This window comes from Sprattus sprattus (assembly GCF_963457725.1).
Source record: "Sprattus sprattus genome assembly, chromosome: 1".
Lineage (NCBI taxonomy): Eukaryota > Metazoa > Chordata > Actinopteri > Clupeiformes > Clupeidae > Sprattus > Sprattus sprattus.
In genome coordinates this window covers 18,237,139-18,264,934 of record NC_137920.1, presented here as the reverse complement: position 1 = coordinate 18,264,934, position 27,796 = coordinate 18,237,139, and the positions used below count along the sequence as shown (strand labels likewise).

Below are 27,796 nucleotides of genomic sequence, written 5' to 3'. Positions count from 1 at the left end.
TTCTTTCTCATCTCTCTATCTCTCTCTCGCTCTCATTTTCTGTCTCTTCAGCAAACAAAAAGTAATACATTTCTGAACAATAATACAATCGTGTTCAGAACATAAGTGTTAATGGACAAGACTGTGTTTGGGCACCCAAAAAATAATACTCTGCGTTACGTCATAACCGTCCCACCTTGAAGAAGCGAGGCACTCGTAAATAATGAAAATAAAACATAAATGATGTGAAAACGAAGTGCATGTAATCATCTGCTCACCTGGATGTTCGGGTTACGTGGGGTCATTGGGGGCAGAGACACTGCAGGCACTGTTGAAGAGAATCCCATGAGACATCCAAAATGTTTCTGGTTGTTTTCAAAACAGAAGTGTAAAGGCTAACACACCAGTACACCTGGTGGTCTCTATGTTTGTAGTGTTTCTTTGCTTATGCTTGCTTGTATGGAGGTGTGAGTGTTTGTGTGCCGCTGCAACATAAAAGCAACGCACAGGATCTCTAACCAACCTGGTATGTTGTTTCTCCTGTGCCTATAGAACATAAAGACTACAGCTCCCATCATCACCATCATCACCACCATCACCAACATCACCACCATCACCACAGTCGGAGACACAACGGGGACTATGGGGGATACTGAGAATAGACAAGAGGGCTGTCACAATCCTGTCCAGGATCTTCAGATTCTACTGCACGTGTTCCCTTCTCTTTACTCTTTTCCCCGTGTGTAGTTTTAACCATGCACTTCCTGGTTTCTGTCATAGGTGTAAGAGCCAATCATGAGTGCCTCGTGGATCGTTTATCAGTAATCGCTGGATTATCTCATCAGATTTTCTTTCCTGAGTCCTCATCTGAGAGTCCTTGCTAAGCTTGTACGAGTTCCATGTCATTTTCAACTTAATTTAGTTGCTATTGTTTCTAAATTGTTATGTTTATTTTTCTCACACATCCTGATGCCACTAATAACTATTTTGAAAAGTAACAGAAAAGTTAAGCTTGTGTGTTTATGAAGCGTTCATGTCTTGTTGTGAGACGACGTAGATGTCAAATAATTGCTGTGTTTAAATATATAAGATGCTCAAGTCATGAGTTGCCTATATGAGCTGATGGGAAACATGGGAGGATACACAATGATAATAATAATAATAATAATAATAATAATAATAATAATAATAATAATAATAATAATAATTGACTTGCTGGAAAACTCACCACTGGTGACCTTCAGCCTGACTTCAGTCTTTGTTTCTGCTCTTAACTCCCCACACCAGTATATTCCAGCATCCTCGTATCTCAGGTTAGTGATGGTCACAGTGAAGACTCCGTCATTGTTATCTTCATTTAAGAAGTACCTGCTCACGTTTGGACTTATTGATGTGACCAGTAAGTCTTCCATCTCACAATGCCCAAGGCTTTTTGCTCGGCATAGATAGAGGGGTTGCTTGTGGCTGCCTTGGTATTTGCAGGTGATGTTGACCGAGCCTCCATAAACCCCTGTCATCACTGTAAAGAGGAACCCATAATAAAGAACAGGCCATAAAACTGGAGAGTACCAGTACCTAACACAAATAATTATTTTTCTCTGTGTTTCTTCTACATGTTACGGAAGATAACCCATAGCGGAAGTAGAAGATCCAGCCCTTACCCGCAGGATTGGTTCTAATGTTAGAACTCATAATAACAGAGGTAGAAAATCAGCCCTTACGCTAGGTTCCGCTGTTAGAACTCGTATCAGAAGTAGAGAACCCACCCTTTACATGAAACCCACACCCTTGAGCTGGGTCTGGGCTTCAGTGGGAAAAGGCCTTGGCATGTGTGAATTTACTAATTTATTTATTAATTAGTTATTTAGTTAGTTACTTGGCTGTGTATTTATTTGTCAACACTCACCATCTCTGACTACCAGCTCATGCTCAGTGCATACATCAGCCACTCCAGTCCTGATGGCACAGAAGAATTTCCCAGAATCCTTAGCTGTCAGTCCTCTCATGTTCACACTGAAGACTCTGGCATCAATGTTGTCATACAGAGAAAACCTTCCAGTTTTAGCCTCGATCTGACCTTCTTCAGATATAATCTGAATGTCTTTGTTGTGGCAACACAACGTTTAACAGAGGCAAACTGATGAACGTGGGCTTCACCGAAGTTCAGAAGGAGAATGACTACAACTGCTTTGTCTTCAGTGACGTGGACATCGTCCCCATGAACGATAGAAACATCTACAAGTGCTACAATCAGCCCAGACATCTTGCGGCCTCTTTAGACTTATTTGGATACAAGTAGGTACATCCAGTTTATTTCAATTTGGGATGGGATGGTTCTCAATCCTTGTGAAATGATGTATGTCCATCTACAATCTTTGAAATGACAAGACAGGACTGTTTGTTAAAGGTTTAGTCCACAATTAAAATCCACACTAACTCCCTCTCTTCCACACTAACTCCCTCTCCTCTCTTCCTCACTAACGCACTCATTCCCACACTAAATCCCACACTTCCTCTCTTCCACACAAATTCACTCTCTTCCACAATTACTCTTACTCCCTCTCTTCCAAACTAACTCCCACTCTTCCCCACTAACTCCCTCTTTTCCACTCTAACTCCCACACTTCCTCTCTTCCACACAAACTCCCTCCATTCCACACTAACTCCCTCTTCCTGTCAGGGTTTAGCAGGAAAGGATCCAATGGCAGACCAGATACAGTTGAACTCAGGTTTTATTTCCAAAAAGGTTAACGCACAGAAGATCCAAATAATAGGCAAGACTCGAGAAACAGCAAAAAGACACAACCAGGAAACTAGGCAGAGAAAAAGACACAACCAGGAAGCTAGGCAGAGAAGGAATACAAATAACGAAATCTCTCACCATGCTACTAGAACTGGGCACACAAGACTTGGACTGACGTAGGGTAACGACCCGACAAAGGACACAGGAAACACTGAACTTAAATAGCAGAGGACACGAGAAACAGGTGAAACAAATCAAGCTGACAACCAGGGTGATATTGGGAACAGGTGAGGGAAGGAGAGACAACAAGGGAGCACATGGCCACATACACAAACAGGAGGAAGCACATGGACAAGACACAGGAAGTAAGCAATGGCACATGTATAAACAAAACACAGGCAGCACAAGTAGGAACTCGAGTTGGCAGCCTCTAGAGGCCCGGAGGTCCCAACTGGTGACACAGGGTGTCAAGTCGTGACAGTACCCCCCCTCTAAGGGCCGGATCCCAGACGGCCCAAAGTCAATCAAAAGGTCCACATAGGGTGGGTGGAGGGGGTCCAGGGCAAGGACGGTGGGCAGGCAGGGACCAGGCTGAACAGGGAAGGGTCCGGCGGCCAGCCGGGTGGGCGGCAGAAGAGGGGTGGAGAGTCTGGTGGTCGACCGGGTGGGCGGCCAAGCAGGGGTAGACCGTCTGGTGGCCGGCCGGTTCGGTGACCAAGCAGGGGCAGACTGGTGGCTTGCCGGTTTTCCGGCCAAGCAAGGGCAGAGTATCTGGTGGCTGGACAGGGGTGCCTGGGGGGCTCGAGACAGGGGCGCTCGGGACAGGGGCAGGAGAACCAGGGACAGGGACACAGGTGCCTGGGATAGGGACACCTGGGACAAGGGCAAGAGAACCTGGGACAGGGGCACAGGAGACATGGGCACTGGAGACAGGGGCAGTCAGGGCACTGGAGACAGGGGCAGTCAGGGCACTGGAGACAGGGGCAGTCAGGGCACTGGAGACAGGGGCAGTCAGGGCACTGGAGACAGGGGCAGTCAGGGCACTGGAGACAGGGGCAGTCGGGACACTGCGGACAGGGGCATGGAATGGCTCTGGGGCTAGAGCAAAAGCTCTGCGAGGTGCAGGGGTAGGCCGGGTTGCTGGAGCTGGAGCTAGAGCCCTGCGAGGTGCAGGGGTAGGCCGGGGTGCTGGAGCTGGAGCTAGGGCCCTGCGAGGTGCAGGGGTAGGCCGGGTTGCTGGAGCTGGAGATGCCTGGGCAGAAGCAGGAGGTGCAGGAGAAGGTGATCGAGGAACTATGGGGGCAGGGAGGTTTGGAACAGGAAGGGACCAGAAATCAATGAGGTCACCAGTGATCGGCAGAGCAGGGACGGAGGCAGTCGCCCTGCACGGAGCAGGAGGGGCAACTGCAGAAGGAGCAGCAGCAGGGGTAAGGAATGGCTCAGGGGCTGGAGCTGGAGCCTGACGAGGCGCAGGAGTCAGCCGGGGAGCTGGAACTCGAAGAGGTACAGGGGCCAGCCTGGGAGCTGGAGCTCGACGAGGTGCAGGAGTCAGCCGGGGAGCTGGGGATCGACGAGGTGTAGGGGCCAGCCTGGGAGCTGGAGCTCGACGAGGTTCAGGGGCCAGCCTGGGAGCTGGGGCTCGAAGGAGTGCAGGGGCCAGCCTGGGAGCTGGGGCTCGAAGAGGTGCAGGGGCCAGCCTGGGAGCTGGGCCTCGACGAGGTGCAGGGGCCAGCCTGGGAGCTGGAGCTCGAAGAGGTGCAGGAGCCAGCCTGGGAGCTGGAGCTCGACGAGGTGCAGGAGCCAGCCTGGGAGCTGGAGCTCGACGAGGTGCAGGAGCCAGCCTGGGAGCTGGAGCTCGACGAGGTGCAGGAGCCAGCCTGGGAGCTGGAGCTCGACGAGGTGCAGGAGCCAGCCTGGGAGCTGGAGCTCGACGAGGTGCAGAGGCCAGCCTGGGAGCTGGGCCTCGACGAGGTGCAGGAGTCGTGTCCGCCATTACCAACTCATCCGTGTATACAAAGTACTGGTCACGCATGAAATAATCCCCCCCGATCCACCCACCGGGCTCACAGTGGACCGTAGGAATGGAAGGGAACGAGACCTGAGGTGGCGTCTTGAGCGGGGTGTGCCTGAAAGCCAACCGACTGCCCGCATACAGTGAGTCCCGTCTGGGTCCGGGCTCAAGCAGAGATGAGAACAGTTCTTCCTCCTCATCTGAACTGTCCCCATAGGTGAAGTCAGTGTAGTCACCTCTGACTACAGGCTTCTCAAAAAAGCGATCACCTAGGATAGGACCCCCATCAATAAACGCACCTTCTGTGAGTTGATCATCTGGGTCCGGATCCTCCTCACTTGATGAGCTATTGTCCCAGAAAAGTTCCCAGGGGAGCAAATGTAAGGCCTTATTGGCCTCGCAGTCAAAAACTCTGCAATCTGGGTCAAAAAGTATCCGGTCTGCTGGGTCCATCTTGGTCGGGTCGTTCTGTCATTGGATCCTTTCCTGCCCAAACCCTGACACTTCCAGGCTAACTCCCACACTCCCTACTCAACTCCCTCCATTCCACACTAACTCCCTCTCTTCCAAACTAACTCCCACTCTTCCACACTAACTCCCTCTCTTCCAAACTAACTCCCACTCTTCCCCACTAACTCCCTCTCTTCCACACTAACTCCCTCTTCCACACTTACTCCCTCTTCCAGGCAAACTCCCACACTCCCTACTCAACTCTCTTCCAATCTAACTCCCTCTCTTCCACACTAACTCACTCTCTTCCAATCTAACTCCTTCTCTTCCACACTAACTCCCTCTCTTCCAAACTAACTCCCACACTAACTCCCTCTCTTCCAAACTAACTCCCACTCTTCCACACTAACTCCCTCTCTTCCAATCTAACTCCCACTCTTCCACGCTAACTCCCTCTCTTCCACACTAACTCCCTCTCTTCCACAAAAACTATCTCTTCCACACTAACTCCCTCTTCCACACTTACTCCCTCTCCTTCTCTTTTACACTCTAACTCCCACAATTCCTCTCTTCCTCACTAACTCCCTCACTCCCTCTCTTCCACACTAACTCCCTCTTCCACACTTACTCCCTCACTTCCTCTCTTCCACACTAACTCCCTCTTCCACATTTACTCCCTCTCCTCCTCTCTTCCACACTAACTCCCTCCATTTCAGACAACTCCCTCTCTTCCACACAAATTCACTCATTTCCACACTAACTCGCTGTCTTCTTTACTAACTCCCTCTTCCACACTAACTCCCTCTTCCACACTTACTCCCTCTCCTCCTCTTTTCCACTCTAACTCCCACAATTCCTCTCTTCCGCACTTACTCCCTCACTTCCCCTCTTCCACACTAACTCCCTCTTCCATATTTACTCCCTCTCCTCCTCTCTTCCACACTAACTCCCTCCATTTCACACAACTCCCTCTCTTCCACACAAATTCACTCATTTCCTCACTAACTCGCCCTCTTCTTTACTAACTCCCTCTTCCACACTAACTCCCTCTTCCACATTTACTTCCTCTCCTCCTCTCTTCCACACTAACTCCCTCCATTTCACACAACTCCATCTCTTCCACACAAATTCACTCATTTCCACACTACTCTCTTCCTCACTAACTCACTATCTTCCACACTAACTCACTCACTTCCCTCTCACTCCCTCTCTTGGAGAAAAACTCTCTTCCACACTAACTCCCTTCTCCACACTAACTCACTCACTTCCAAACTAACTCCCACACTAACTCCCTCTCTTCCAAACTAACTCCATCTCTTCCACACTAACTCCCTCTCTTCCAAACTAACTCCCACACTAACTCCCTCTCTTCCAAACTAACTCCCTCTCTTCCACACTAACTCCCACTATTCCTAACTTACTCCCTCTCTTCCACACTAGCTCCCTCTCTTCCTCACTACCTCACTCACTTCCACTCTAACTCCCACACTTCCTTTCTTCCTCACTAACTCACTATCTTCCACACTAACTCACTCACTTCCCTCTCACTCTTGGAGAAAAACTCTCTTCCACACTAACTCCCTTCTCCACACTAACTCACTCACTTCCACTCTAACTCCCACACTTCCTCTCTTCCACACTAACTCCCTCTTCCACACTTACTCCCTCACTTCCTCTCTTCCACACTAACTCCCTCTTCCACATTTACTCCCTCTCCTCCTCTCTTCCACACTAACTCCCTCCATTTCACACAACTCCCTCTCTTCCACACAAATTAACTTATTTCCACACTAACTCGCTGTCTTCTTTACAAACTCCCTCTTCCACACTAACTCCCTCTCTTCCACACTAACTCCCTCTTCCACACTTACTCCCTCTCCTCCTCTCTTCCACACTAACTCCCTCTTCCACACTTACTCCCTCTTCCAGGCTAACTCCCACACACCCTACTCAACTCCTTCTCTTCCACACTAACTCCCTCTCTTCCAAACTAACTCCCACACTAACTCCCTCTCTTCCAAACTAACTCCCTCTCTTCCACACTAACTCCCTCTCTTCCAAACTAACTCCCACACTAACTCCCTCTCTTCCAAACTAACTCCCTCTCTTCCACACTCACTCCCTCTCTTCCAAACTAACTCCCTCTCTTCCATACTAACTCCCTCTCTTCCTCACTACCTCACTCACTTCCACTCTAACTCCCACACTTCCTCTCTTCCTCACTAACTCACTATCTTCCACACTAACTCACTCACTTCCCTCTCACTCCCTCTCTTGGAGAAAAACTCTCTTCCACACTAACTCCCTTCTCCACACTAACTCACTCACTTCCACTCTAACTCCCACACTTCCTCTCTTCCACACTAACTCCCCCACTTCCACACTAACTCCCTCTCCTCCTCTTTCCGCAAAAACGTTCTCCTCCAAACTAACTCACTCACTTCCACTCTTACTCCCACACTTCCTCTCTTCCACACTAACTCCCTATCCTCCTCTTTCCACAAAAACTTTCTCCTCCAATCTAACTCACTCACTTCCACTCTATCTCCCACACTTCCTCTCTTTCATACTAACTCCCTCTCCTCCTCTTTCCACAAAAACGTTCTCTTCCACACTAACTCCCTCCATTTCACACAACTCCCTCTCTTCCACACAAATTCACTCATTACCACACTAACTCGCTCTCTTCTTTACTAACTCCCTCTTCCAAACTAACTCCCTCTCGTCCACACTAACTCCCTCACTTCCACACTTCCAAACTAATTCCCTCTCCTCCTGTTGTTTATTTTTATTAAATTACTTATGTGTGATCTTATGTGAAGACTGCGATATCCAGAGATGTTCGGAGGTGTCACTTCCATGAGCAAAGAACAGTTTGAGAGGATCAATGGCTTTCCCAACACCTACTGGGGTTGGGGTGGAGAAGACGATGATGTTTCAAACAGGTAAACTTTCAGCTCAGTGCACCTCATGAAACTGGTGGTTTCTGTGTACATCAATGGCTTTCCCAACACCTACTGAAGGGGGGTGTTCAGAAGATAATGAGGTTTCAAACAGGTATATTATCAGCTCGGTAAACCTCATAACACAAGTGGTTTCTCTGTGAATAGTGAATATGCCCTACACTACACAGTTATTGCCCATAGAAATTTAGTGCAGGATTAAGCTCATCAGACAGGCTGAGGAAGTCACTTTGCTCTTTGCACTTTCCAAACACACACACACACACACACAGAAGCACAAGAACACTATCTTGCACTATCCATCAACACAAGCACAAGTCCATTATATTTGTTTGTACTATTCACACTAGCAGCACACAAACACTTTTCTCCTGGACAACCGACAATCACAATCATTGCATTCTGCATCATAGGGTAAGACCCATTACTGTATCTGTTTACACTCTGTGCTATTATATTATCCCTATGTTTGTATTTGTGATGTATGTACTGTATGTATGTCGGTGAGGTGTATACACGTTTATGGGTATAAGCTACTGGATGACCAAAAATCCCCTCGAGATGAACAAAGTATCCATTTATCTATCTATGACTGTCTGCAACTGACGTGGATACAATGATAATGTTAGAAATAGGTATATGACCTCACAGAGTGTAGTCTCATCTCTCTGCAAAGTATGACACATTTAAGACTTAAAACAGCTCAGTTGATAAAAGCTAACATGCAAAATGAATAGCCTGTTGTGTTTAGCCCCTCAAATTGTGCCATCACAATGAATTTAAGGACATTTTATAAACTACTTACTGACAAAACATATCTTAAAAACCAGCATTTGAATGTGAATGTGTGTGTGAGTGTGTGTGTGTGTATATACGTATGTTATATACTGTATATATATATACAGCCGCGGAAATAATTTAGAGACCACTTCAAAATTATCAGTTTCTCTGGTTTTACTATTTATTTGTATGTGTTAAAGTAAAATGTACATTTTTGTTTTATTCTATAACCTACTGGCAACATTCCTACCAAATTTCAAATAAAAATATTGTCATTTAGATCATTTATTTGCAGAAAAATGACAATTGGTCAAAATAGCAAAAAAGATGCAGTGTCTTCAGATCTCGAATAATGCAAAGAAAACAAGCTCATATTCATTTTTAAACTACACAATACTAATACTTTAACTTAGGAAGAGTTCAGAAATCAATATTTGGTGGAATAACCTTGATTTAAAATCACAACTTTCATGTGTCTTGGCATGCTCTCCACCAGTCTTTCACATTGCTGTTGGGTGACTTTATGCTACTCCTGGCGCAAGAATTCAAGCAGCTCGGCTTCTTTTCATGGCTTGTGACCATCCATCTTCCTCTTGATCACATTTCAGAGTTTTTTTTATGGGATTCAGGTCTCGAAATTGGGCTGGCCATGACAGGGTCCTGATCTGGTGATACTCCATCCACACCTTTACTGGCCTGGCTGTGTGGCATGGAGCATTGCCCTGCTGGAAAAAACACTTCTCAGAGTTGGGGAACATTGTCAGAGCAAAAGGAAGCAAGTTTTTCTTCCGGGACAACGTTGTACTTTGCCTGGCTGAGGTTTGTAAAAGACCATAAGGATTGAACCAAAGCGGACTGGAGGGTCTCCTAGTTCGTCTTCTCTGATGAGTCCAATTTCACAGTAGGTGCAAGACTCTGTGGCTTGTAGGCCTCTCCAGGTCTCCGTCTAACCATCAGACGACCATGTGTTGGGCAAAGCTGAAAATTGGACTCATCAGAGAAGACGAACTATATATATTAGTGCTGTCAAACGATTCAAATATTTAATCACGATTAAACGCATTTTTGTCATAGTTAACTCAAAATGAATCGCGATTAATCGTAAATTTATTAATCGCAAATTTGTATCTATTCTAAATGTCCCATCAATCATTTTTTTTTAAATGCTCTTATCAACATGGAAAAGTGGATTGGCTTGCTTTATGCAATGTTTTATTTTATTGAAAAACAACATTGCCAAACAGGGCGGTACAAAATAAAATTATAAAATGCACATTTCAGATAAACAAGGACTATATATAGGACCTATATTGCAGCTTAATATTTTCTTTTTTTCAAGTTTGCTGTGAACACAGAAGTCAGGCCTCTTATTTCAAAAACAATGAACTGTAACAGTTAGGATACCAATAAAAGGTAGGCCTACTACTTCTGTGCTTTCAGCCAGCTGCCTGTTGACATTTTCAGACAGTGAAGCTGCTTTTTTGCACAACACAACTTTTAAAGGTAAACTTTTCAGAAGCTTTTTATCATCCATTTCACAGTATCGCGCTCACCATTCACTTTTTTTCTTCTTTTACAACGCGTTAATTGCGCGATCAAAAACTTAACGGCGTTAAAATGGGCTTGCGCTAACGCCGTTAATAACGCGTTAAACTGACAGCACTAATATATATATATAACAACGATTATGGTGGACTTTCAAATTAATTGAATGCAAATAGGTACAACAATGTGTAGAAAAGACAAAAAACACACAGACACACACACACACACACACACACACACACACACACACACACACACATACACATACACACAAACACACACACACACACATACAGTACACACAGTGAGAGTGCACACTTAAGCGGGTTCTGTTTTCCTCTGTCTACAGAATATTTTTAAAAGGCATGATCATCTCCAGACCCGACAGCTTCACTGGGAGATGCCGAATGATCCGCCATTACAGTGATCAACACAATGAACCTAACCCTGAAAGGTGAACTGCCTACCATGACCTTTTGTGCATGTACATAGTAACCAACTAAGGCTATAAGTACTAGTTATGCTGTATCTATACACACACACACAGTCACACACACACACACACACACAAAACACACACACACACACACACAGGCACATACACACCCCTAGTTTGGACTGCGTCCAGTGTGTTTTCTAACACCTATTATTTTCATGCAGGTTTCTGAAAGTGAAGCAAACGGCGGACACCATGAACTATGACGGCTTAAATTCCCTAAAGTATGAAGTAGTCAACATCAAGAAGACCCCACTCTTAGTCAACATCACGGTCAATTTTGGCAACTCGCCAACAAACAAGTAGATGGAGGAGACGGAATAAGTGGCAGCGGGAGACATAATCTTCTCTCTGAAAAGCATCAAATGCACACATTTTTATATCGCTTAAGGTCATTTTTACAACAATGTATTCTTAATATGAGCTGGCACATATCAGATGATCTTTGAAAGAGGAAGAAAATATCTTGAGAAGGTTTGATGAAGGAAAACATAATTATTTTTGAAAAGGTGTTTTTACTTTTAAAATAAAGGTACAGAAAAGATTTGTTCTCTTTTTCCTGACAGATAAATCTACGTAATATAGACTCTCTCCCTTGTCTTGTTCATTCGTACATGTGTTCATACAGGCAATTCCAACAGTTTTGAAAATGAGCCTCCTCTTTCACTTGTCTTGTTCATTCGTACATGTGCTCATCCATCTTTGAGAACTAAAATGTGCCTATAGGGAGGCTTGATTGTAAAACACTTATCCATCCAAAACATACAAATAGAAAAAAGCCTAAATAAAGAATAATAATGCATATTATTAAAGATCCATCTTTGAGAACTAAAATGTTTCTATATGGAGGCTTGATTGTACACAACTCAGTGGGAAACATAATCCTGAGAAGAGTGTCTCATGTCTTGAATTCATGCCTCTGGACAACTACAGACCTTCACCTTCCCAGTGTTGCAGGCTGACATTATGGCAATATGTTGTTGATATTTGATCTTTTACAGTGACAATAGACTAAAATAGAATAACTTAATCACTGTTGTGATCCCACAGCCGGCTCGAAGGATCACAACATGAAAGAAGGGAGACTGATGAAAAAGCTATGTTCTCTTATATCTCTACAAAATATATGAAAAAAGGAAAACCTGTCTAGAGGTTTGATGTATGGATGGGTGTTTTGCCATAGCTTCGGGGGATGTTTTTAAACTGCAAAGGGGAAACTTGTCACACAGGTTTCTCTGACTTGCTGCTAATTTGACTGTAGTGAACACTGTTAACTTCCACCCCAGGCCAATCATTATCATAACCTGTTGGACGTGCCTGTATGAGCACATGTACGAATGAACAAGACAAGTGAGACAGGAGGCTCCATAAAATAACCTTATTTACAGAATCACTTACAAGATTTGCATATTAGTTTGGGGTTTTTAGAAAAAAGTGTTTCCCTAGTCTGCCTATCTGACTTAAGAGTGTTCATAGCCAACCAAGAATATGACAATTACACTGACTTTCAAGGCTAGTGTGCAATTCTAATCCAGCACTTTTTGTCAAATTCATCAAACTGCTTCTCCAGTGTGTGCTCAAAAAAAGTGTGCTCATACACAGTCCTCACTCAAAAAAAAAAGTTTTTCAAATTACTTAACATTGTTATGTCAATGTTTTCCACCTAACTGAGTTTTGTTCAAACTGATGTAATACTATAATTACAGAGGAAATAATTAACTTATGTGGAACCAACAAGACTGTATTAAGTAATTTCAATATTATTTGGTCAAGTTAGCCATAATTGATCAGGCAGTGTTCATGTGACTAAACAGACCTTAATTAGACTGACCTAACTCACTTATGCGATTCTAACTCAACTGGCTTTACTAACACCAAGTGAACAGCTCCTTGTAATTCCAATTTAACACTCTAAGGTCCAAGGCCTTTTAGACTTTTCTAAGTTGTCTGACATGCCTTGATGTTTTTGTACATTTTGCTTAACTAAAAACATTGATGCACAAATGGAATATATGATTCTATTCTAGAAGACCTCAGCAATAATATTAGAAAAGGGTTCAACGTTTCCGTGGTTGTTCTTTTTATGTCTCTAAGACGAAAACTCAAAAATAAAAATATCCCGGACGAGGGATATAGACCTTTTAGTGTTAACTGACTTGAATAAGCAGTACCTAAATGGTTTGCATTGTTATAAAGCCTAGTTATGTCAACAAACAAGGCCGCACACGTGCATATATTAGGTGGCCACTAGTGATGCGCGGGTCGACCTGTGACTCATGGACATCCGCCGGTCGGGCGGGTTTGGGTTCCATATTTGTAAAATATTGCATTTGCGGGCGGGTTGGATCTATGCCTGGCAAATCAGCTTATGATAACCAGGCGGCAGTGTTCTACCTAGATTTAGACATTCCATCATTTCTATGATGAATAATGAGGATCATTGTAAGACATACTGAGAAACACAGGGTACTACTAATGCGGACGCAACACACCACAAGGCTGATCTCACTTAAACACATTGGGTAAACACATGAGAGTTAGGCTACTAATAGAGACACCACAGTAACGAATACATCCATTATCACACGCTAACTAGTAGCCTAACTAACATCCATGTTGCTAACTACAAATTTTACACATAACATTCACACACGCAAGGCATTCTGGGAAGCACACACATGCCAATGTCGCAAATGCAGGGCTGACTTTCATTTATCAACAATGAGCTGCTGTCAGTCTGAGTTTGCATTGATCATAGGCCTACATTAGAAGTCTTAAGAGTCAATCTCACTTTTTCCTTGTACTTAGTAGCCTATTAGCCTATTTAAAAGTGAGGTTTAAATTATATAATACTTTACTCTACCGCATTTTTACTCAGCTTTTCAGCAATACAAACCCTTATTTTATTTTTACAAAGTTTGTGCACTTTTATTAAAAAAATCACTGACAAAGTTATACAAATGGCATAAAAACAAACATAGACAAATATGGCAGTCTAGTGTTAGGGTGAACTGGTGACATTGATCACTTTGGATCCTATACGAGACACCATCACAACACAAGCTTTAGCAAAAAATTGCTTATCCCCCCCCCCCCTGAGGGAAGGCTCGAAGCACGTAGTTATTTCCATGTTATTCCTACATGCATTTAAAATCTACCATTTTGCAGGTTGAGCATTACCAAGATAACTCATGTTACATATCAGGAGTGTCTCTTTATTCTCTACTTGAATACACACATGACAACGAATGAATGAATGAATGAATGAATGAATGAAAGGGAAGTCAAATATTAGACACTGACGGTGCGCACATTTTTGCATAATGAGTCGAACACAGGCATCAACCAACAATGAAACACCACCAAATGGATAACACTTAACACACAGTAAAGGCACAAAAGGGAGAAATAAACCAAATTTTTCTCGAACCGAACACTCAGAATAGCCACGTAAACAGTCCCCACTCGAATAGCATGCTGGGAGCTTCTTAATAGGCCCTTGGTCCTGAATGCCGGAAGCATTTGCTACCCCTTGCACATTACAATAGTTACAAAATACCAAACACCCAAACTATGATTGTATTAAAAATGATATAATATTATACAAGTGCTTTGTTCTTGAAAGTTCCAAGGCTGTGTTTAGTACAGACAGTACTTGGTTGGTCATTCCACCACAGAAAAAAATAGAAAGGATAGAAGAAAATAGTAAAAACTGCAAAAAGAAGATTTATGGGAAAAAGAGGACTTCCTGAGACCTTAGGTAGGCCCCACTCCCACAGACCTATATCAAGTTGGCATAATGTCTTAGCTGCTAGAATGTTTAGTTGTTTTAATTAGTTTAATTTGTTCAAAGTTACCAACAGAGGTCTCCCCTGCTGTAACAATGAGCTTTGACTTTCAGAAAGGAATATTACTTTTGCCAAACAGCTATGTCCTCATACACCTTAAGTGGTGGCATGCTGCTAATTTTGGGGCAGAACTTACATGTAAGCTCCACCCAGTGTTTAATTTCAACAGTGTATTTACGTCTCCAATTGAAGTATGAGGCATAGCAGTAAGTAAGTAAGTAAGCTTTATTTATAGAGCACATTTATATACAGCATAAACTGACCAAAGTGCTTTACAATGACACTAAAAGGCAAATAATACAGTATAACAATAATACAATAACAGGACACCCCACATAGGCAAGAACAGGGGGTTAACAGTTCAGGGGGAAAGGAAGGCCAGGGAGTAAAGGTGGGTTTTTAGCCTAGACTTGAAGGCAGAAATAGAGGGGGCGGATCTAATGTCCTGAGGGAGCTGGTTCCACAGATGTGGAGCGGCGACAGCAAAGGCCCTGTCTCCTTTCTGATTGAGCCGTGAGCATGGCACATGCAGAAACCCTTTGGTAGAGGATCTGAGGGACCTTTGGACTGAATGTGGCTGTACAATGTCAGTGATGTAGGCTGGGGCCAGCCCATTGAGTGCCTTAAAAACAAATAATAAAACTTTAAACTGTATCCTAAAATGAATGGGGAGCCAGAGCAAGGAGGCCAGAATGGGGGTGATGTGCTCACACCTCTTGGTGCCAGTTAAAAGACGTGCAGCTGCATTTTGGACCAGCTGTAGACGTCTGAGTGAGGAGTGGGGGAGGCCGAGGTAGAGGGAATTGCAATAAGCCAGCCGTGATGTTATAAAGGCATGAATTACTATCTCCAGGTCTTTATGAGATAGGAAGGTTTTGAGGCGGGAAATCACTCTAAGTTGGTAAAAACTAGTTTTGACCACATTACTAATCTGTTTGTCAAGACAGAGTTCAGAGTCAAGGATGACACCCAGGTTTCTGGCGAAGGGTGTGACAAATGGAGTGAGGTAACCTAAATTATTTAGAGTAGTGCATCTTGCCTTGGGGGGGCCAAAAATGATGACTTCTGTCTTGTCACCATTTAACTGGAGGAAGTTGTTGGCCATCCAGTTTCTAATGTCTTCAAGACAGACCAGGAGAGATTGGATGGAGTCCCTAGATTAATGGCAGGTAAAGCTGTGAATCATCTGCATAGAGGTGAAAAGAGATGTTATGCTTTCTTATAATGTCACCCAGTGGGAGCATATACAGGCTGAATAGTATGGGACCCAGTATGGACCCCTGAGGGACCCCATAAGAGACAGGGGCAGATGATGAAGAGAACTGGCCTATAGAGACAGAGAAAGTCCTATGTTTAAGGTAAGAGCTAAACCAAAGTAATGCAGTCTCCCTGATACCCACCTGCTGGTCCAGGCGGGTGAGGAGGATGTTGTGATCTACAGTGTCGAAAGCAGCACTAAGGTCAAGTAATATCAAGATGGCATTATCACCAGAGTCCAAAGTGAGGAGCAGATCATTAGTTACTTTAAGCAGGGCAGTTTCTGTGCTGTGAAGGGATCTAAAACCTGATTGAAAGGGTTCTAGTATGTGGTGGGTGGTCAGAAAGGGAGTCAACTGTGACAAAACAGCTTTCTCTAAAACTTTAGAAAAAAAAGGAAGCTTAGAGATTTTTAAGGCATTCAGCATCAAGGTTGTGTTTTTTAAGCAAGGGTTGGACAACCGCATGCTTAAAACATGTAGGGACAGTGCCGGATGTGAGGCATGAGTTTAGAATTACCTGAATAGAGGGGCCAACTGCATCAAAAACATCCTTTATGATAGAAGAGGGAATGGCATCATGGGGGGATGCAGTGGGTTTCATGTGCAATACTAAATCCTGCAGTTCAATGAGAGAAATGGCCTGAAATCGGTTAAAAATAGCTGGTGCACCAGAATGAGCTGGTGGAGTGGGTGATGGGGAGGGGGTAAACAATGATCTAATGTTCTCTATTTTATCGGTGAAAAACGTAAGGAATTTCTCGCAGGTATCAGTAGATACATCAGCAACTGGGGAGTTAAGAGGGTTGATAAAATAATTAATAGTGCTAAATAAAATGTTGGGTCTATTAGAGTGTTTGCTTATCAGACCAGAGAGGTGTTTTGACCTGGCTTTTTTTGCTGCTGCCTGGAAGGAAGCTAGTGCAGTTTTAAAAATTTCAAAGAAGACAGTGAGGTGATCCTTTTTCCATTTCCTTTCGGCTTTACGGCAGGCCTGTCTAAGAGAGCAGCTGGCCTCATCCAACCAACATTGAGATTTTTGCTTGGGGCGGCTATATGTGAGAGGAGCTACAGAGTCAAGTATGGAAGAGCAAGAAGAGTGGAAAAGGCTGACTAAATCATCCGGGCTAGAAGAGGATGATGCCGCTGTTGCAATGGTAGATGCAACAGTTTTACTATGAAACCTATCAGAAATAGCGTTCCCTGTCCGCAGCCAGCGTCTTGAGGAATTCTCCAAGCTCTTCTATGGAATTGAAGTCATTTACATGTATGAAGGAATCTTTTTGTGCCACTGCTTCATACTCCTCTCGAGAAGGACCAAAGACTACAGGCACAGCTCCACTCATGTAGGCATTGCGCCATAACTTCTCAGTGATGTAATCCCTGAAGACAGAGTTTTCAAAGAACAGGTAGAAGAAGCAGCGAGAGATTGTAGGTAACAGAGTATTATCATCTAGAATCTTATTTACTGCTCTACCATACACTTCGATTGGTATCACAGTTTTCAGCTTTTCGTATATAGCAGTTCTTTTAAGGTTCGGTGAGAACTTGCTCACCACCCAACATACCAAATTAGTCTTGTCCTTTGGAATGAGACTCTCAAGTGGCTCTTCAGTTTCTGAGTCCTTTGACACCATAAACCCATAGGGTGAATAAATATCTGCATCCTGGTGGTAGGTCATGGTCCAGTTAAAGTATCCAGCAAAGGGCTTCACGTTCCCATTGTTCGCTGGGCTCTCCATGGTCAGCCAGACCCACCTCTGCTTTACTGGGCGTTTGAGGCTCACAGGTAACCTTTGTTGGCCTTGGATCAGCTCACGGTTGTGAAAAATCACAACGTCTGCCTCAGACAACCGGGACTGATCATCCACCATGTAGCAATTGGGCACCCCAAAGTTGTCTTTGCAGAAGTCACCATCTAGATTAAATGAGTTCCCAAATGGCCAGTGCCACACTAAAATTGTGTGATTTTTGTTGTGCCTACATTAGCACCAGTGGTGACAGCCCTTTCAAAACTTTGAGCACTTTCAACAGTTTCAACACTGGCCTTAAATGACAGCCACTGGTTCACCAGGATCCTAAAGAGAAGGACAAATGACACCGGGACTGTCACCTGAATCCCTCGATGGAAAAGTTGCATTATTGTTTTGGGTGCAGTTCTCTTTGCTCTGAATAAAACAACACAATGTGTTAATTTCGATAAATAGAACACGATCAAATGATAAATACCACCCACCCTCCCTTATTCTCTGTTACTCTACACAATACAAATGGCACAACTGGACAGTAATGTTCATAAGAGAGACAGAGAAAGGAGAGAGAAAGAGAGAGAGAGAAAGAGAGAGAGAGATTCATGCTGTGTTGCAGGGACATGCACAGGAGTTTTAAAGCGGCATTCCCCATTGCTTTGCCCTGGGGGGCAACAAGTTCATTTTTGTAACCGCCGCCGACACGCTTCCTCCCCCTGGATGCAAATTTTGCCTATATCACTATTGACACTACCCTGATCACCAAATCTGGGTTATCTTTGTTTGACTTCCTGTTTTTCTTGTTCTGACTTTGCCAGGCTCAGAACATATGTAAAAAACTTGGTCAGATTAAGAGTGGAGAAACACAACAACGTTTTCCTTTCCACCATGAATAGGTATTCGTCCTTCTTTTAAGGACCCGCAGAGCTCACCAATAGCTTATCTCTAAAATGTGTGGCAAAATTCTCCACCATGAATAGGTATTCGTCCTTCTTTTAAGGACCCGCAGAGCTCACCAATAGCTTATCTCTAAAATGTGTGGCAAAATTCTCCACCATGAATAGGTATTCGTCCTTCTTTTAAGGACCCGCAGAGCTCACCAATAGCTTATCTCTAAAATGTGTGGCAAAATTCTCCACCATGAATAGGTATTCGTCCTTCTTTTGAGGACCCGCAGAGCTCACCAATAGCTTATCTCTAAAATGTGTGGCAAAATTCTCCACCATGAATAGGTATTCGTCCTTCTTTTAAGGACCCGCAGAGCTCACCAATAGCTTATCTCTAAAACAGTGGCGGCTCGTCCATAAGGGCGATTGGGGCGACGCACTGCCAATGGGAAAAGGAAGAAAATAATAATAAAAAAAAATTATAATTCCTGATGTATGAATTGCACGACTACATGTAAATGTAAATTTCATATTTTTTTTCTGTCGGATTCTAACACTAGACCGTCTGATATGCCTCTGTATGTCTTTGGCGAATCAGGTAACAGTCATTCAGTCAGTCTAGAGACGTGATTCAAATGGCCCTGCCCCTTCAGGGCGATCTTGGGCGAAATGAAAATCGCCCCAGACCTCTCCCATTGACTCCCATGTTAAATGCGTTTTTTTCACAAAACAGAGCTCTCAATGCATTCTCTATGGCTTCCGGGAGGGCGAGCCCCTCCAAGTCTAGTCATAAGTAAGCGACGCAAAAGCCTATGGTAAAACGCAATGAGGACGTCACACAGCTTCGACAAAGGCATGTCAAGATGGCACCTGTTCCGCTCTTTGACAGAAACTTCTATTTAGTCAGCGTAATAATGAAGATAAATTGACTTCCTAGACCAAAAGTATCCATTCAACAGTTTTCTAGAAAGGGAGGGAAATTAGAACAAAAGAAAATCGTGGTCGTGAAGTGGCTAACGCGGTCTGTATCTATAAACCACCGTCACTTTTCATAGGTTTCACAGTGTGAACTAACTTTGAATAATTTTTTTAATAAGACTTATTTTGCTTTTGTAAGCCAATACTTTCAAGATCAGTAAATAAATATTGTTGTTTTTGACGTATTTTGCCCCCTTCTTTATCTTGTTAGTGGACATATCATGTGTCCTGTTCAGCTATGTATCGTACAACATTTGAGACGTGTGGATAATGAAAAAGTGGGATCATTTAATGTGGAGCCACATCATGTTTGCTTATGAAGGCTCCTGAATGTAACTTTCTTCCATAGCTTTCCACTTGTATCTTGCTACTCTAGCTATGTAGAAAGAGGGGAGATATTACTATTGGTTGCTGCCAATACAAAAAGGTTTTGCTGTATGAGTTAATCGGATAACTTAATGTACCTACTGAATGGGTCGCCTTAATCATTATCAAAAAAATTGCCCCCCCCTGAGAATTTTTTCAGGAGCCGCCACTGCTCTAAAATGTGTGGCAAAATTCTCCAAACACTCCAACACAATTCATGTTGAACCAGTTCAAAGAGACAAGCTCAACCTAGTGATACCTAACATCCCGAACGACAGAGCGGATAGAGTTTAATTGTAATATCACCGACATAACTTGAACTTAAATTTTTTCAACTCTATCCATCTGTTAAGTCAAGTGTTTTTATGCACTTCTAACACTTCTAGAGGCAAAAATTGTTCAGAAATACCCCAGCCTTGGTTTAACATGCCATTAGTTACATTATTGCTGATCTTAATGCATTTTAATGCAAACTTCACAGTTCAATTTAAATGCATCTTACTAGTTAGAGTTTTGCTGTTGTTTAACAGTCTGTAAGATAGAGAAGTGTTCTAATGTTATACTTATTAGCAGCGAGGCTAGCTAGCTACTATGTGTTTCAATGGATTTTTGGTCTAAGCGTTAGCAGCTTCAGTACATACAATACTTGGCAACATTTTGAGAGTTATTGTAAATTAGGCTAACGTTTGATTTAGCAGTATCAGACGTGTTACAACTGAACAAGGTATGGAGTAATGCTGGGAGCGTTGCTCTCTATCCATTAAATAGGGAATGTATTTCACGTATGTGTAGAACCTATTTAGAATGGCTGACTAGCATGCTAACGTTATACTTATTAGCAGTGAGACTAGCTAGCTACTATGTGTTTCAATGGATTTTTGGTCTTAGCGTTAGCAGCTTCAGTACATACAATACTTGGCAACATTTTGAGAGTTATTGTTAATTACGCTAACGTTTGATCAAGCGGTATCAGACTTGTTACAACTGAACAAGGTTGGGAGTTATTGTGATTACGCTCATTAACGTTTGAACTATGTTGAGAGTTATTGTGAACACGTTTAATAAAGTTTGACTGACTGACTGTTAAGTTTCGCTCAATGCGCTTTATAGTCTGGTGCGCTTTATATATGAAAAAAGATCGAAAATAGGCCATTCATTGACAGTGCACCTTATAATCCAGTGCGCCCTATAGTGCGGAAAATATGTTAGTAATAATTATGTAGTAGTAATTGCTATATAAAAAAGCTGTTGTTAAGTGTTTGCACAATAAAGTTAGTTCATATGGCAGTACCTTTAAAATAACAGTGTCAATTTCTAGGAATTGACCAACTGCACAGAAAGTGTTTTCTCAATCTAACAGGGACATTTGGTACAGAATATAGACTGGTTATGCTGCTCCCTGATGAAAGTAAAGTGTTTCTGCTTTTACCCCACAAATTGTATGTTTTAATGATATAATTGTGGCTCAGGATTTTGTGGCCAGTTTTTTTTACTTTTTCATAACTTACAGGATAACATTTATGTCCTGGCAGTGGCAATGAGCTTTAATTTTTTATTTGCTTTGATAACATTGTTTAAATTGAGATTAACACTGAATATTTTATTTACCTGCTGATGTTAAAAGTGTTTGAACAACAAATGTTATGGCACTTTCGTTCATATGGCAGAACATTTAAAATGAAAGTGCGCTGTACACTACTTTTTAATTCAATATTAGATTTTAAGTATACAAATGTGATTAATCGTAATTAATCAGGGAAATCATGCGATTAATCGCGATTCAAATTTGTAATCGTTGCCCAGCCCTAATATATAAATATACGTACATATGTACTGAAATACCTTATAAAAAGTAACACACACGCACATATAGTATATACACACACCACCCTCAAATGGATAATTCATTCTTATCCTCTTTTGACATAAAATATGCAGTATGCAATATGAATGTTTGTCTTTAAAACTGTATAGATGTCAACCAGCAATAACACTTTTTTTGATTCTTTTCATACAAGTGTATACATTTATTAACTTTGCATTTATGTTCTCCATCATCATTCTACTCTTAATGTAATCTTTAAAACATGAACACGTTAAAAGCAACAATTGAATAAGTAAGGGATAATATATTGTCCGGAGGTCATTATCCAAAAATAAAAGGGATTTATTTTTGGATAATGACCAACGGACAATACTTTATCCCACTTATTATACGGTTACTTGCCAAAAACGATAGAAGACATTCCTCCAACATACCTATTTTTAATGATTTAGTTGCCGTTTCATGAGTCCCGTTTATAAATAAATAGTTCTTCAAGCAAATAGAACACACAACCTGGTAAACTGTTTACTGAGTGTATTCTAAATATGTTAATGGGACTGGTGAAGGGAATGCATTAAATAAATCAGATTTATTTCCTTAAACATCTATACAAAATAGAGCATAAAGTTATTTCATTCTTTTCAGAGAGCTATACATACCGACACATACTGACCCATAGGAGGCTCTACAAACCCAAACCCTAACCCAACTATGAACATGAGCTGAATATGTCACAGCAGCTCAAAAGTGCCAACAAGTGCAATATCAACTTCAATGGTCCCAGGAGAGTTTTCTTTTCTTGTTTGCAAATATGCATTACCCCAAAATTGAAAAAAGCTCTTTTCACAACACTTCAAGGTGATGCATGGCAAGATAGATGGTGAACACATACAAAATACAATTACTGAAACAGAATTACCAACTGGATTGGTGAGAATTATACTGACCTAGAGAGAGTATATACGTAGATTTACAACAGATTAAGACCCTTCATTCAGATATTTCAGTCGTACACTATCTAATTACTCCTATCCCTACGTGTTTTTGTGCTTGTGTGCTTTCCCAAGGTGAAACAAAAGACAACACTTACAATGGCAAATTCAGACACACATAATGTCAACGTAGTCAAACAGCTGTCCTTTCCCAAACACAATAAAACACCAGCTCTTATACTTTTAGATGTTATTAGACGGAATGAAAACATTTCCTTAAAATGGGTTTCTGTCTGAGTTTACCATTGTACATTTTCTTTTGTCATATATTGTAACAAATTAAAACAATTTAAAGTATGAACCTAGGAGGATGATTTTTTTTCTTTTGCAGAGCAGGGGAGGGTTCAGTGAGTTGGTAGAGTTTGTCAAGGCGTACCGATATCCACTGTGATGTTAGTATAAAGCTTTGTTCTGTCGATGCTGACTACATCATACCGGAGCGAGTTTATGCCGTCGATGTCCATTGTTTGGTTAGTCTTTGCCAGAATGTTATATCTGTAAGAAAAAAACAAAACAATACATGGAATCAGATGCTTGTCTGTGTTTGTGCCCAGAAAAGATGTGTCTGTGTGTGTGTGTGAGTGCAAAGAGAAATGCACACTATATGTATTTGTATGTTTATTATGTGTGTGTGTATGGTGAGTGTGTTTTAGTGTGTGTGAATGTTGAATGTGTGTATAGTGCGTGTGTGTGTGTGTGTGTGTGTGTGTGTGTGTGTTTGTTTTAGTCTGTGTGAATGTGTGTGTGTGTGTGTGTGTGTATGTGTGTGTGTGTGTGTGTGTGTGTGTGTGTGTGTGTGTGTGTGTGTGTGTGTGTGTGTGTGTGTGTGTGTGTGACAGATGAGCAGGAGAAAAACAGAGGTCCCATTTCTAATTTAAACGTGTGTGTGAATATGTGTAAACGTGTGTATTGTGTGTGTGTATTAGTGTGATCCATACCTTTCTGGGTTATGTTGATTGTGCTCATCTGTAGGGTGACGGATCATTTTGCATCTCCCTATAACTGCATCAGGTCTTGATATGGACATGCCTTTGAAGGACAGCCTGCAAAGACAGGGACAATGTCTGTTTTATGTGGCACACTGTGTTAGTGTGTGTGCACATGCATGCGTGTTTATGTGTGACACTGTATATTTACAATTAATCACAATAATAGGTTATGTTGCACAATGAAATATTATAATATAATGATTAAATGTGTGTGAACTGGTTCTCCCCTTAGCCTAAGTCTTTTCTGGTTAACCATTAAAAATTGAATAAGTCAAATTGAATTAAAAAATGCAAGAAATCTCAGGTAAGTATTACTATAAGGAGCACTTACCTGTGTGAGATATCGTCATCTTCCCCTCCCCAACCCCAATACATGGTAGGAAAGCCGTTGATCTTCATGAACTGTTCTTTGCTCAGTGCTGTTACTCCTCCATAGATCCACTTATATGGCAACCTTCACAGAAAAGAGAGGAGTAAGGGTGTCAGATTGGAAACGTAACTGTGACTGTGACTTTTTGTTTTCACTCAAGCACCCTCTTCTATCCGACTTGTCCTGCCTCAGGCTGTAGTGGTCCTGTTGTTAGGAATTGCACTCTTTAGTATGTGAAGTAGAGGGAAAATCACAAAAGCTGAGTGTACTCCCACTGCCCCTGCCCGTTCCTTTTTTTTCTGCAGGTGCTATGGGGGAGCATGGCGTTTTTGGCGAGGGTGCTATTAATGAGGGTGATAGCCTATGGGCCCTATCTTGCCGATCAGAAACGCAAGTAGGACGGCGCCAAACGCAAGTAGCTGTGTGGGCGGCTCTATGGCGCAGTTGCTATTTTAACGGCGGAAAAAACACACTTGCGCCCACTTGTGGTTTGGGCGTAATATGCAATAAACCAATCAGAGCGTCATCTCACATTCCCTTTAAGAGCGAGGAGCGCATATTGCAAAGCGGCTTGTTATCGTAATGGCGGAATTACCGGGAGGAAGACCTGAGGTTACCAGAAACAATCACGGCAATATTTTCCCATGCTTGTTTGGAGAAATGGTTCTACTTTTAATTTCTCGTTTGTATTTTTTCAGTTACTAGCATTCGTTTTTTGGTGGCAACATATTTGAAATAAAAGTCACAAAAACATACTTTCCGATGTTTTGGGTTCACCCTCACTGAATCACTAGGTTATGTATGCATGGTAATAATATTGCACCCTTCTAAAGTCCTCTAATCTATCCTCATTTATGTCATTGACACATCCATGATTCATGGCAATGTTGTGTAAAACACTGGGGGGGCACGTATGTGAATATGGGTGCAGTCTATAGCGGCAAGGACGCCAGGGAACCCATACTTCTGAACCCGATTCAGCACCCTCCGCGGCAGATGCACCCCCTCGAGGGAGCGCGCACCACTCGCTTGATCGGAAAGGAAAGCAGTTTGCCTAAACAAACGCAGGGAAAAATACTATACTACGATTTCAATATTTGTGAAAGAGATGGAACAGTCTTTAGAACTGTTCTAAAGAGTACAAACAACTGATGTTTTTCTTCCAAAAACCTCGGATAATAGCGAACGCAAAAGAACACCTTTTTGTTCTGTGGAAATATATAGCCTGCCCCAGCCATGACTACAAAATGAATTAACTTAATTTTCCTTTGAGCAAGTTGAATGTATTTGACACGGCGTTTCACAAGACTAAATATCGAGGGGAGAGGGTGCATCTGCCGCGGAGGGTGCTGAATCGGGTACAACACTGCCATTACAATTAACCTGAATCATTTGGGGCAATGTGTACGCTAGATGTATGCCTATTTTTTAAATATCTTGGATATGGATATCACAATGATTTCCTCATGTGGTAAATACTTTATTTTCCTTGTAATTATATATGGCTTGCCAAAAAATTGGTATAAATCTCTCGTGTAGACGACAGAAGTAAAGTGTAGCCTATAGGTCCTATACTGTGCGGGCAAGCACATGCGCCCTTAAAATAGCGTTCTGAATACGCGTTACAGACTTTGTGCCTCTGACATTAGACCAGCTTTTTTGTGGTCAATGGCGCACGGTGCACGGCGTTGTTTTGACACTGCAAAATACCACTTGCGCCAGAGAAACGCCTCCTCTGTTCCGCCCCCGCCCATGTCGACGTAAGTTCATTTCGAAGCGCGCCTCTGGAGGAAAAATTGCGCTGTGCGCCGGGTGCAAGATAGCAATGATACATGCGTCGGTGACAATGTCAATTGCGCTGGGTGCAAGATAGGGCCCTATGTGTCACATGGTTCTCTACTACAGGGATTTTCAACTGGTTTTGACCCAGGGACCGCCATTCTGACTAGAAAGTGTTCCGCAGCCCACTGATATGCCAGTGATTTCCAATATATTTTACGGTCCCGTACCCTTATTTTTCTTGTTTTGTAGCTGCCGCCACGCTCCCTCTCACCGCGAATATTTTCTGCCTGTAACACTGATATGTGAAATTATCAGGGTAGATCACTAGCCGTCACGCCCCCTCTCCACTTGCACATATTCTTCTGTCTTGTATTTTCCCTTGTTTTCTACAGTTTCTTTACAGTTATAGTTAAAGCTGTCATGTCATACAGCCATTATACAGCAAACCATTGACACATACCTAAAGCCAAACTTGTCCAGAGACACGGCAAGATGCCTGGGTTGACTGAAGCACTTGTAGGTGTTTCGGTCGTCCATGGGGATGATGTCCACATCATGGAAGACGAAGCAGTCATAGTCGTACTCCTTCAGAGCTTCCAAGACGCCAGCGTCCATGAGTCTGGCCTTGTTGAATGTCGTGTCTCCATTCTGCAGAGGAACAGGGCAAATGAGGAGCACAACACAGCATGACGTTCAAGTTAGATTTCAAGTTTATTTATATAGCACATTTCATATGATATACATAGACACAATGTGCTTTACGTGAGTCAAGTAAGAAGCTTTCAAGGTGTTCCTTCGGCCTCACAAGCCCTTTATGTCTGATATGCCCCTGCAAACACTCATGATTAAAGGTACTGTCCACAATCTGGCAAAAGGTTGTTGATATTGGAGCTCAACTGCAAAAGCATCCCTCCCCTCCGTGCTCCTGAAGCGACATGTTGATTGGCTGGAGTAGCGTATGGCTCTGAGCTTGTGTTTGTTTCCCATTAACACAGCCAGGACTGTGTATGAACACTTGTTTCCTTTTAGTTTTTTTTTGTTAGTTTGCTTGTTTTTTGAGGACACACAGCAGGAGCAGTTTGATGAATTTTACAAAAGTGTATTGGATTAGAACTGCACACTGCACCTTAAAAATTTCGGTTTATTTAGAGACACTTTGAGCCATGTTAAGGCGAAATGCTATCCTGACGATGTCATCCTCATAATTCTAGTCAGAGTATGAGTCTGATACTGCTCCATCGGGCTGTGATTATGGGGCAAACCACGAAAAAAAAACAGGAAAAAAATTGCCTCTTCACTCAATGGACCCTTCCTAAAACTCCGCCCCCCTTAGCAACGGTTGCTATGATGGGTAGATGTGTAATTACTTTTAATTGTGTGAGTCTTTTGTAAGTAAGTGCAAGAGCTCAAGCAACCTTTGGTCATAATCACAGCCTGAACCTGAACTGAGCCTGAAGTGTAAGTTAGTAGATAAAAAGGGGGTATTTTGCCTTAGAGAGATCTGTAATAACCTGAAGAATCACGGCCTGCTCCTTTAAGAGGATTGTATTAGGTTAGCTATGGCAGAGGTTGCTGATGGAACAGAGTTTATTTGGCAACAGCCAGGGAACGGGAAACCAGGGGAATCACCTGGAAACAAATGCAAAACAGGGGATAACACTCCAAAGATAAATGTCCCAAAAACAAGCCAGATTGACATGCAGACGACAGGAATTCAAACACGGGAAAGCAAGAGTGCAGTCAGGAGTCAGGAACTGGTCCTTATAGCAACAAGGCCAGACAAAGGAG

The 27,796-nt window shown here is 42.7% G+C and overlaps 1 protein-coding gene and 1 pseudogene across 2 annotated transcripts in view; one reads left to right on the top strand and one right to left on the bottom strand.

The window, feature by feature from the left end:
• The first annotated feature begins 2,086 nt into the window (after positions 1-2,086).
• On the top strand, positions 2,087-11,310 carry LOC308368212 (beta-1,4-galactosyltransferase 1-like; annotated as a pseudogene). The gene is made up of 4 exons: positions 2,087-2,274; positions 8,006-8,128; positions 10,821-10,925; positions 11,132-11,310. The product of its transcript is annotated as a beta-1,4-galactosyltransferase 1-like (transcript).
• Positions 11,311-14,877: 3,567 nt separating this feature from the next.
• LOC308368206 (uncharacterized protein) overlaps positions 14,878-27,796 on the bottom strand; it is a gene marked incomplete at both ends in the record, with an annotated part of 21,668 nt that continues 8,749 nt past the window's right edge. Inside the window, 7 exon segments of the mRNA XM_080842314.1 lie at positions 14,878-15,038; positions 17,267-18,044; positions 18,047-18,239; positions 23,303-23,362; positions 23,806-23,910; positions 24,188-24,310; positions 26,469-26,656. Of these exon segments, the coding sequence (XP_080698440.1) occupies positions 14,878-15,038; positions 17,267-18,044; positions 18,047-18,239; positions 23,303-23,362; positions 23,806-23,910; positions 24,188-24,310; positions 26,469-26,656 (1,608 nt within the window).